The sequence below is a fragment of the Erinaceus europaeus genome, chromosome 10 (assembly GCF_950295315.1).
Source record: "Erinaceus europaeus chromosome 10, mEriEur2.1, whole genome shotgun sequence".
Taxonomy (NCBI): Eukaryota; Metazoa; Chordata; class Mammalia; order Eulipotyphla; family Erinaceidae; genus Erinaceus; species Erinaceus europaeus.
The window spans coordinates 80777592-80790084 of NC_080171.1; the positions used below are offsets into that span (position 1 = coordinate 80777592).

The window sequence follows — 12493 nt, forward strand, 5'->3', positions numbered from 1 at the left end:
CCACCAGGGACTCAAGGTTCTTTTAGCTTTCTCTCCTTTCTATAAACTTGCTTATTCCCAAGATGGCCTCTAAAACTATAGCCATTAGATCCTGTTTCAGTCTGGAGGAAAGGGAAAGGCCTCAGGATATGGCAAAAAAAAAAAAAAACCTGACAAACGTTGTGTTTCTAAGGGCTTTCCCAAAACCTCCAATCAGTGACTCGGTTTATATTATCAACTAGAAATTATGCCAGGGCTTGGAGAGAGGCAGTGTTGTGGCTATGTAAAATGTCTTTTATGCCTGAGGCACCAAAAGTCTCAGGTTCAGTCCCTAGCAACACTATAAACTGGAACATAGAAGTCTGGCAAAACAAAATAAAACACTATGTCAAATGACTACTTCCTTTTCTAGGAAAGCTGAGAATTATGCTTAAAGTGAGCATATTGCTACCCTCATAAGATTTTTTTGTTTGTTTTTATCAGAACTGTGCTAAACTCTGGCTCCTGGTGGTACTAAGGTTTGAACCTGGAACCTTTGGTGCCTCCGGCATGGAGATCTTTCTGAATAACCACTATGCTATCTTCCCTCTCATAGTATTCTCTACTCTGTAAGGAATAAGAGACTAACAATGAGTAAACAAAGAGCAGTTTGCCACACCAACTAAAGCAGGTATTGAGAAAGAAAAAACAAACAAACAAAAACCCACAGCCCAGACTTTCTCTTATATCTCCATATCTCCTTTAAGTAAAATTAGATAAAATGCCTATGAATGAATCAGTCTGTAAGTCACCAAAGCATGACAGAAATAGATTGGTCCTGCCATTTTAGATTAAGAGAGTTACTTGTTGAAGCCACAGACATCAGGATCTCCATAGCTAGAAGGTGAAGTTCCTGGCTCTTATGTCAGTCACTGTTCTATCTGTTTATTGTGCTGCATAATGAAATATGGTTGTTCAAAAATAAAATCTGATTGCTCATGTACTACTCTCCTATATACACAAGACAGCTGTATTTTGGTTGTGCCATTGGGGAGAGAAATTCTTTAATCCTTAAATGATAACATGAAGAATGATGAAAGGAAATTTCCTGTTTCTTATTTGAGATCCGTATATGTTCACTTTGTTAGTGTTTCTAGTACTGGCAATATTTACATATTCATTCATTTTTTTTCAGTCTCCATTAATTTATTCAGTACCAACAATAGATTATGAAGTCTCAAGAACAGGAGCATTTATTTTTTAATTTTTTAATTTTTTATTTTTTTCCCCTCCAGGGTTATTGCTGGGCTCGGTGCCTGCACCATGAATCCACCGCTCCTGGAGGCCATTTTTCCCCCTTTTTATTGCCCAAGTTGTTGCAGCCTCGTTGCGGTTATTATTGCCATTGTTGACGTTGCTTTGTTGTTGGATAGGACAGAGAGAAATGGAGAGAGGAGGGGAAGACAGAGAGAGAGGGGGAGCGAAAGATAGACACCTGCAGACCTGCTTCACCGCCCGTGAAGCGACTCCCCTGCAGGTGGGGAACCGGGGGCTCGAACCGGGATCCTTATGCCGGTCCCTGCGCGCCACCTGCGCTTAACCCACTGCGCCACCGCCCGACCCCCGAACAGGAGCATTTCTTATTAATCTCTGCCTCTCTCAAGTAGGTCCTTACTAATGAATGACAAATTACATCACAGTCCCTGTCCTCAGGTCTTAAGAGATAGACAGACATGCCAGTCGCTGTTCAGGGTGCCATTATGCCGGGTGACATAGCTTTGTGGGCGGGAGACAGACGACGAGGGACTCATGGCTGAGCTCAGTATCTCTTTATTCATATGGAACGCATCACAATCTAAGCCATCTAAACTATATATAATCACAATCCTGTCCTTATATATATATACTCGCCAAGTAGGGTGGAAATAGGATGTGACGTAGAGAGGGTGGAGCCAAAAGAGAATGTTGCAAATCAGGGTGTACTATGAGAGGGGGCGGAGCAAAAAGACATCATGAACCAGTGGGGATTAAACCAATGCCCTGCCAGGGTGGTGTTTAGTTAACTGGTTATGTAAATAGAATACAGTGTTAAGCAGGGGGGATTAAACCAATGAAACAGAAGGGGTTTTAGAAGCAGAATTAGAAGCATACCAACACAGGCATGTCAGCAATAACAGTACAGCAATGGCAAATGTCCTCGGGAGATTATAGAAGTGCAGATGAAGAGTATCTACAGAAACGGAGGAAGGTTCTGGAGGAGGTAGTCCTAAATTCATGTGAATAAAGGGGGAGTGGGTTTGCATATTAAACCAAAGAACAAGGCTTTAAAGATTCATGTGAGTGAGTAACTGTTTAGAAAAGAGACCACAGGAAGTGTGGGAAAAGGACATGATAGTATAAAATGATGTTTGAGAGTTTAGTCATGGTCATGATTATATCACAGAGCCTGCATGACATCTTGAGCTTTTATTGTTTTTGCCAAGGCTTTACCTCTCTGGCCCTGCTTTTTTTGGGTAGAGAGGGAGAGAGGGAAAGATATTATACCAGTGTGGTGGAGGAAGCTTGAACATGGTTATGCTAAAACAGGTACACTGTCCACTGAGCTATCTTGCTGGCACTAAAAGGTTTGAATTTACTTCTTGGTCAAGTGTCAAGGAGATAGGACAAGGAATGGTAGCTAGGACATGCCCACTCACACTGCCATCTAACATTGGAGATAGATCCTGTCACCTTAGGATAGACTAAATCTCACGTCAAGACCCTGTCCAATTTTCTGAAGGCTTTCTCTTTCAGTAGAGTCTTTTTTTCAAATCTTTTTTTTATAAATATTTACTTATTCTCTTTTGTTGCCCTTGTTGTTTTATTGTTGTTATTATTGTTGTTGGATAGAACAGAGAGAAATGGAGAGAGGAAGGGAAGACAGAGGGAGAGAGAAAGACACCTATAGACCTGCTTCACTGCTTGTGAAGGGAGCCGGGGGCTTGAACTGGGATTCTTTTTTTTTTTTGACTTCTGCTCAATGAAGAATGATGTACTTTGGGGCCTGGTCGGTAGCACAGTGGGTTAAGTGCACGTGGCGCAAAACAAAGCACAAAGGCTGGCCTAAGGATCCCAGTTTCTGCCCACAAGTGGCAGTCCTCTCTGTCTTCCCCTCCTCTCTCGATTTCTCTCTGTCCTATCCAACAGCAACAGCTACAACAACAATAACAATAACAACCACAACAAGGGCAACAAAATGGAAAAAATAGCCTCCTCCAGGAGCAATGTATTTGTAGTGCTGGCACTGAGCCCCAGCGATAACCCTGGAGGCAAAATAAATAAATAAATGAAATGATGTACTTCTATTTTGTAGCTTGTAGATATACAGGAACTTGAGATGGTATAATACTCCAGACACATTTTTCCCTATCTGTGAAGTGAAAAACAATAAATTAACTCAAGAATTTTAGTCAACAAGGAGAGAGGGAGCTTGCTTTTTTTTTTTTTATCTTTTATTTATTCATGAAGAATGATAGATACAGAGAGAGAGAAAGAATCAGATATCACTCTGGTACATGTGCTGCCGAGGATTGAACTCAGGACCTCGTGCTTGAGAGTCCAGCAATTTGTCCACTGTGCCACCTCCTGGAGCTTGCTTTTAAGCTTTGGTTACCATGCTGGAACCTGACCTACCTACCCACTCTTACTTCTGGTCTGTGTCTGTGCCTTATCCCCAGCCAGAGTCTCTGGGATCTTTTCTTTTCTTTTCTTTTCTTTTCTTTTCTTTTCTTTTTTCTTTTTTCTTTTTTCTTTTTTCTTTTTTCTTTTTTCTTTTCTTTTTTCTTTTTTCTTTTTTCTTTTCTTTCTTTCCTTCCTTCCTTCCTTCCTTTCTTTCTTTCTTTCTTCTTTCCTTCCTTCCTTTCTCTCTCTCTCTCTCTTTCTTTCTTTCCTTTTAGAATTTATTTATTTATTCATGAGAAAGAACCAGACATCACTCTGGTTTGATCTGCCGGGGATCAAACTCAGGACCTCATGGTTGAGAATCCAATGCTTTATCCACTGCACTACCTCCCAGACCACACACCAGTCTTTTCTTCCTTCTCTGCGAAAGACTTTTTATCTCTACTTTCTGTCCTTTAGGGAAGAACAGTTCATATTTTGTCCTAGGACCCTTTAGTTTTATTTTCTGGTGCCAACAGAGGGTTGACATCACTTCTTTAGTATCCACTTTAGAGTGACTGCCACTGATAGTGGAGTTTCTAACAGCAGAGGTTCATGCTGGAAATATGTTCACTTGGTTAATATGTATATACACAAATGTTATTATTAGGGAACTGACCAAGCATCTCTGTGATGTTGGAAGTATCATAAAAAAGCCTACTTTTTTCCCCCTTAATTATTCCTTTCCCCCCAGACAAATATTACTGGTTTGGGGAAATAGTGTAGTAGTTATGCAAAAAGGCTTTGGTGTCTAAAGCAACAAAGGTCCTAGGTTTAATCCCCAGCACCACAGTAAACCAGAGCTAAACAGGGCTCTGGGGAAGGACCAAACAAAACATTATAAAAGTAAAGGAAGGGCTGGGGAGACAGCATAATGGATATGCAAAAGACTTTCAAGCCTGAGGTTCCAAAGTTCCAGGTTCAGTCCCCAACACACCATAAGCCAGAGCTGAGTAGTGCTCTGGTAGCTCTCTCTGTATCTTTCTCTCTGTATCCTTCTTTCATTAAAAATAAATAAATAAATTTTTTTAAAAAAAGTAAAGGAAATGAACAAAAACTTGCTCAAATCCCATAACCACAAGTCATTGGATATTTTTACTTTTTTTTTCCTTCCTGTATTCTGTTCTAGTCCCTGCTCATATGCAGTAATATTAACTAGACATAGTTTTGAAAGACATTTATTATTTTTTTTATGCCACATCACTATCATAGTTCAAAGTAATTGAAGTAATTGAGTTATGGGAATGTCTTGGGTAATAACAGCCTTTATTATTTTTTTTATTTTATTTTAGGAAAGAGACTGCTGATCCTGTAACATGGAGGATTGCCTTCATACCTCATCTGAGAATCTGTCCAAATTGGTCAGCTGGGCCCACAGTCATGGGACCATTTGCAACCTCATTCCAAACCTGAAACACTTGCTTTCAGAAGGTTCCCATGGGAACCTAACAGCAATGTGGGGTTGCAGTGCCGGTCATGCGTACCACTGGCCACTGACAGCTACTTGCAGAGCTGGATCACAAGAAAGAGTCTGTTTCCAGGATAACAGAAGTTTTAACTCTGATAGTCCCAGTATAATTGGAGTACCCTCTGAGACACAAACTAGTCCTGTTGAAAGATATCCTGGGAGACCAGTGAAAGCAAAACTAGACTGTAGTCGAACCAGAGATTCTTGTGACTTCTCTTATTGCAGTGAGCCCTCTGAACTAGATGAAGCTGTTGAAGAATATGAAGATGAAAACACCCTATTTGACATGGTTTGTGAGTCTTCTGTTACAGATGAAGATAGCGACTTTGAACCTCAAATGCAAAGGCCTCAAAGCATTGCTCGAAAAAGACCTGGTATAGTACCATCTTCTCTTCATTCAAGCTCCCAGACTCAGATGGTTGATGAATGCAGCAATGATGTCATCATTAAGAAAATCAAACAAGAGATTCCTGAAGATTATTACATTGTGGCAAATGCAGAGCTAACTGGAGGCATAGATGGGCCAGCTCTGTCATTGACTCAGATGGCAAAACCCAAACCTCAGACTCATGCTGGTCCCTCTTGTGTGGGGTCTGCTAAGCTGATTCCCCATGTAACATCTGCCATCAGCACAGAGCTAGACCCACAGGGTGTGTCTGTATCCCCTTCTATGTTGTCCAGACCAATTGTCCAGAAGACTGCCAGGGTATCTCTGGCTTCACCGAATAGAGGACCTCCTGGTAGTCATAGCACCAGCCAGCAGGTTACCATGCAGATGCCTGTAAGCACATCCCATCCTAACAAACAGATCAGCATCCCTCTGTCTGCTCTGCAACTGCCTGGACAAGATGAACAAGTTGCTTCTGAAGAGTTCCTCCCCCATTTGCCCAGCCAGGTTTCCTCCTGTGAGGTAGCCCTTTCTCCCTCAGTTAACACAGAGCCCGAAGTGAGCTCCAGCCAGCAGCAGTCCTCCATTGGTCCAACCATAACCACTGAAGCTACGGCCCAGTGCATACCAGGTATGGCACATGAGGTGACAGCAAGTCCCTCATCCATATATGTCAGAGGATACCGCGCCGTCAAGACTTCTAAAACTGTTGGTTCAGTTTACTACAATTTAAGTCTGTACTATTTTTAGAAAGGTAGTAACAGTGAAATATATGCAGGCCATACAGTAAGGGAAATTCATTTGAATTAAGGTTATCCATGTAGTTAGTGTACCTCAGCATTGAGAATACAGCTGTAGGTTATGCTGTTGATACTACATGGCTAAATTTAAAGTTTGTATCTGCTCTTAAGCCGAACAGAAAAATAATTTTTAAAAGTCTTTTTTTTTTTAATGTTCTCCTACTATTATTAAGGTATTTGGTGACTGAAGCCAAGATGATGTTGGGCTGGATCTATGACAGTAGAACTAATGTTTTTTTCATCATTATTTGAACCAACTGTGTATTCTATTTACTTTAGTTGCTGTGGCAATTTATAATAAGTTTTAAAGAAAAGAATGCACATCTCTAAAAGAGGCATTTGATCTTTTCTCTTAAAACTTAATAGTAAGATAATATACATTTCTGAAATAGATGGACCTAACTGAAATGGATTGAGAGAAGAGGGAAATGATTATATGAGACCCTTATCTGCAATTGTAATATTCTGTACTTTTGACATTCATTATTTCTATAATGTGAGCTATACAAGGGGTTTGGGTGTCATGCTTTTGGATTCATGACTCAAGTCTGTTGGAGACCTAGCATAGCATTAGCACACACATGAGACTTACATGCATAGACCTTCTAGCATGAGATCTGGTGCTCTGGTTAAAACATAAGCAAAGTAAACAAACAAAAACACACACACAAAAAAAAAGAAAACAAGAAATCAAATCTAATACACCAGAAATAGAAAAACTGCCAAGCATGAATAGCAGTGCAAGACTGATTTTTATGTCATTTTAGTCCCTCTCAAGAAAGTCCTAGAAGCCTGAAGTACCTGTGTCCTGTAATTTCCTGTAAGCTGCTTTACAAACACACTTTTCCATTTTTAATGTGAACATTAATTCCCATTGGAAACCTTCAGTTTATTTTTTCTTCTAACATGGTTATTAATAAAATAAACAATTAAAATAATTTGTCTTGATAAAGTGTTTAAATGTATTCATTTTTCTTTATTTTAAAATATTAGCTACTTTGAGGTGTAATTTAAAAACCATAAAAATTCACTCTTTTAAAGTGCAATACAATGATTTTTGGTACATTCACAAATTTGTACAGCCATTAACACTAATTGCAGAACATTTCCATCACAACATACAATGTAGCAGTCACTAGTTCCTTGCATTGCCTGTGAACCACTGTGTGAACTACTTTGTCTTTTCTGCATTATATAAATGGAATCATATTATGAGACCTTTTATGACTGCCTTTGTGTACTCAGCATACTTTCCCCTAAGGTTTTAGTATATTGTAGCATGTATTAGCATTTCCTCTTTATTTCTAAGTAAGACTTCACTGTATGAATATATCATATTTTGTTTTTCCTTTCACTAGTGGTCATTAAGGCTGTTTTCATTTTAGGGCAATTATGAATAATGCTGCTAATAACATTTGTGTATAAGTTTTTGTGTGAGCATATTATTCATATCACTTGGGCAGTTACCTAGAATTCTAATTAATAGGTCTTGTGGTAACTTCATTCCTTATTTTTCTTGATTCTTTTAAGAGTGGTTAAGTTTGAGTCTATTGAATCAATATAAGAACACTGCATATCTTTGAAAATGTTTTTAAAATAAATCATTTGTTAAATGACTATTAAGTCATCAGAAGCTAAGAAAATGTCTCATTTTCTTTGGTTTTACTGATACCATGTAAATTGTACTCTCTTAGTGGAAAGTCATCTAATTTCTGTTAAGAACTGAAGTCACAAAGTTATAAAATGTTAATCAAGATATGAATAAAATCATTAATTTTCATGTCAGTTCTGTTATACTCTTCAACTTAAATCTTAGCAAACAGTAATGCGTAAAGAGGACATATTTTATTAGAAGACTTACTATTTCCCAGTGACTTAGATTCCATTAGTTTTTGAGGTTTTTATGTAAACTTGGGGCATTTATCATAAATCTATTGCATTATGAGTTGGGTTTTTATGTGTATAAAATATTTATACACACAGCTTCCTTTGTGATTTTGTGCAGATATATACTTTTATTTTCAAAATGATTTTCACGAAAGACTGAATCTGCGGAGTCTGAGGCCTCAAGTCTCTGCTATACTATTTCTCTTGGCTTAAAGACAACCCCACATTTTTTAAAACATGTTTTTAAAGGTTTTATTAGAACATAGCTGTGCCTATCTGTTTACTTTTTTTTTTTTTTTTCTTTTTACCAGACCACTGCTCAGAGATTGAACCTGGGACTCCTGGTGGCCCAGCCATGAGTCTGTTGTATAATCTGCTATGCTGTCTCTTTGACCTGAAGATCCTTTTTTTCTTTATTCTTTTCTAGAATTAATAGACAACTTTAGCTTATTAGATTTATATGAATGGTTTTCCTTTTAAAAGAATGCATCTCTGTTACCTTTGATATATATTTATTATTTTTTTAATTGCTACAAGGACCATCACTGGGGATTGGTGTCTGCACGATGAATTCACTGCTCCTTGCAGCTATTTTTCCTTTTTATTTTTTCCTTCCTCTCCCTTCCCTTCCCCTCCCATCCTCTCCCCTCTTTTCCCCCTTTTCTTCTTCTTTGAGAGGGGAGGGGAAGATAGAGAGGGAGAAACATAGAGACACCTGCAGTACTACTTCACCACTCATGAAACTTCCTCCCTGCAGGTGGGGAGCAGGGGCTTGAACTGGGGCCTTGCACATTATAATGTGTACACTTAACTGGGTATACCACCACCCAGCCCCCTCTGCTATTTTTTAATTGATTCAACTCACATTGCTTATATATTTTCCAGTCTGCCTTGTATATTGGATATACCTGTCCCACTTCATTATTAACTTTTCACCTGCTGACGTGACTATCACTGGAGTTTCACCGCTCCAACACCAACTTTTTCAGATGGAAAGATTAAGAGAGGCACAGAGAGACACTCAAGTGTCCGTCCAACAGTGTGGTGGGAATCTAGGTTGTGTCCGTGATAAAGCAAATGTGTGGATTTTTATAATCTCCAAGAAAGTTTTTTTCTTCTTTTCTCTATCATTTATCTATATGTCTGTCATCTTCTGCCTTTGTATTTTTCTAAGAAGCTCTTTTCTATATTTTGAATAAAATATTTATGAGTAAAGTAGTGTGGCTCTTTTATGGCTTTCTTTTCATTTCCTCTACTTGTTTTCTTCTTCCTTTTTCTTCTGTTTTCTTATTCTTTACATTAGAATGTATTTTGGGTTGGAACCTCTCATTAATTTTGCAAGTAGCCAATATTCCAGAAAAATGTACTGAAAAAAAAAAAAAGAATTGTGTGTTTCCATTCTCTGCTGAATTCCAATTTCCATTCTCTGCTGAAATTGACTGATGTACTACATGCTTGTTTATAATTGAGTCTTTCTGGAATTTTAGTTCTACTTTTATTGGTATCTTTCTGAAATTTTTAGATTTTTATTATGCTTTATATAAAACAATCCATTCAGAGAAAAAATGAGTATGAATCATCTAATAGAATATTTTATGAAAGATTGCCCTTGTAAAAAAAATTGGGTTCAGGGAGTTGGGCGGTAGTGCAGCGGGTTAAGCATAGGTGGCGCAAAGTGCAAGGACCAGCGTAAGGATCCCCCAGCTCCCCCACCTGCTCCTCTCTCTGTCCTGTCCAACAAAACAACAACAATAATAACTACAACAATAAAAAAAAAAGGGCAACAAAAGGGAATAAATAAATATTTTTAAAAAAACTGGATTCAGTGAGCTTTTTAAAATTAAATTATATATTCCAGTTATTTGGCCTGTGTTGACACTTAGGAATAATGGCTTTTCTTTTACAGAAACACAAACCTGAGTCAAAGTAGGTTTAAAAGAGGAAGTCAATTGCTTTGTAGTCCAAGAGAGATATTTAAATGAGTTCCTATCCAGCATTCCAACAGCGTCTAATTTCTCTCTTGCCGGTTTTCTCCCTAGCTTCCTTGTATTAGCTTTATTTATAAATGCTTGATCTCTGCATGGTTCTAAGGTCATTGCCAGGTGATGCTGGGCTTCATGTCTAGGCATAAATAGAGCTTGTATCACAGCATTCCCACTCACCTCAAGTCAGTCATTGAAACATCAAGCCAACCCTGGAATCAGTATTGAAGTCAGTCAGATGCGTATTACACTGCTAAGTGTGGGTATGGAGTGGGGGTGTTCTTTCAAGGAACACTGTCTAGAAAAAAACTTTTTCAAATAGATATATTCAATGTCTAGAAACAGCAACAGTAACATTCCAGAAGTTGTAGTTGTATGGGATGGTGACTGAGATGTTACCACCTGAGAAAGTCTGCAGTGTGGCCAGAGCATTATTTATGGTCATCTCCAGAATTGATTTATTGAGATTCCAGGAAATTCTGTGCCTTTTATTAACTTCTTTTTCTGCCTAAACTATTTTGACTGGGCTCCCATTGTTTTATAATAAAGTATCTGGAGTATTCTGAACCTAGGAAAGGTATTAACTTCTCCTATATGTTTCATAAAAAATAATTTTCTTTTTGTCACTAGGCTTGTATTTTCAACTAAAATAAATGGCTAGCAATTATCGATACTGTAATGCCCCATATTGTATGCTATCTTGTTTATATATAAACTGTCTAGGCAACCTATAATTACTTCACCCACTCCCAGTTGGAAGCTTTGCTGAAATGTGTCCATTTTGAGGACTGATTGACACCAGAGGTAACATATTTTGAACCTAGAATGGGTGAGAGAGGTACTTAATACCTTTGGTAACAAACAGCATGGACTGCATGGGCAATCCTGAAGAATGAGAGACATCCTAGAATTTCTTTGTACTACGTTGAGTTAAGAAATAATTAATAATAATAATTAATTATGATAATAAATAATAAATATAATAAATACTTAATTAACAATCAAATAACTATTAAGAAATAATTTTAAATTATATGTTTTAGGAGTATGCAATTTTCCATGTTAATTTACATATGCTATTCATTGTATTTTCTGTTTAACTTCCTTACCACTTCTCAATTTGATCCCTTATGGAAGAGGCATTGAATAGCAGTATCATGAGGAGATAGCTCCCAAAAAGGAGCATATTAGAATATCTGGACATTTACAACCTATACTGATTCATATTTTTTCCTTTTACCCTCCACTTTTTTTTCTTGAATAATTTCAGCTTTGAGCCACTTTCAATACTGGAGATTATATGGGAAGTTTCATAAGATCTGGTAAAAGAGAGTGAACTTTATTTCGTAATTCCTCTTAGAAAGTTAATGGAGGGGTTCGGGCAGTGGCGTAGTGGGTTAAGCGCATGTGGTGCAAAGCGCAAGGACTGGCGTAAGGATCCGAGGATGCTGGTTCGAGCCCCCGGCTCCCCACCTGCAGGGGAGTCGCCTCACAGGCGGTGAAGCAGGTCTGCAGGTGTCTATCTTTCTCTCCCCCTCTCTGTCTTCCCCTCCTCTTTCCATTTCTCTCTGTCTTATCCAACAACGAACAACATCAACAATGGCAATAATAATAACCACAATGAGGCTACAACAACAAGGGCAACAAAAGGGGGAAAGAATGGCCTCCAGGAGCGGTGGATTCATGGTGCAGGCACCGAGCCCAGCAATAACCCTGGAGGGGGAAAAAAAAAAGAAAAAGAAAGTTAATGGAGTAGATACTTACCTAATTTATTTTGTGTTCCCTTCTCTTGTAATGCTGAATGTTTTTAATGGAACTTCTCCTCAAGTCCAGGACCTTGCACACAGTACACAGAAGATTGTTACATTGGAAAATAATCAAGGGAATTGGGCAGTAGCACAGCGGGTCAAGCGCAGATAGTGCAAAGCACAAGGACCAGCTTAAGTATCCCAGTTCGAGCCCCTGGCTCCCCACCTGTAGGGGAGTCGCTTTGCAGGCAGTGAATCAGGTCTGCAGGTGTCTATCTTTCTCTCCCCCTCTCTGTCTTCCCTTCCTCTCTCCATTTCTTTCTGTCTTATCCAACAACAATGGCATTAATAACAATAATAGCAACAAGTGCAACAAAAATGGGGAAAAAAATAGCCTCCAGGAGCATTGGATTTGCAGTGCCGGCACTGAGTCCTAGCAATAACCCTGGAGGTAAATAAATAAATAATCAAATAGAGGACATATTATAAGAAGAAAAAAAACTATATACATAGTATAAGGAGTTTCTGGAACTCACTGATGTAAGCTGTGTTAGTAATATTAG

The 12493-nt window shown here is 38.5% G+C and overlaps 1 protein-coding gene across 13 annotated transcripts in view; it reads left to right on the forward strand.

The window, feature by feature from the left end:
* Positions 1-12493, forward strand: part of KIAA1958 (KIAA1958 ortholog) — a 245450-nt gene that overhangs the window by 83076 nt on the left and 149881 nt on the right. For all 13 annotated transcript variants that reach the window (XM_060199949.1, XM_007534757.2, XM_060199952.1 and 10 more), the window contains exon 2: positions 4950-6144. In XM_060199949.1, the coding sequence (XP_060055932.1) occupies positions 4974-6144 (1171 nt within the window). In that variant the 5' untranslated portion in view covers positions 4950-4973. The remainder of the gene's footprint in view (positions 1-4949; positions 6145-12493) is intronic.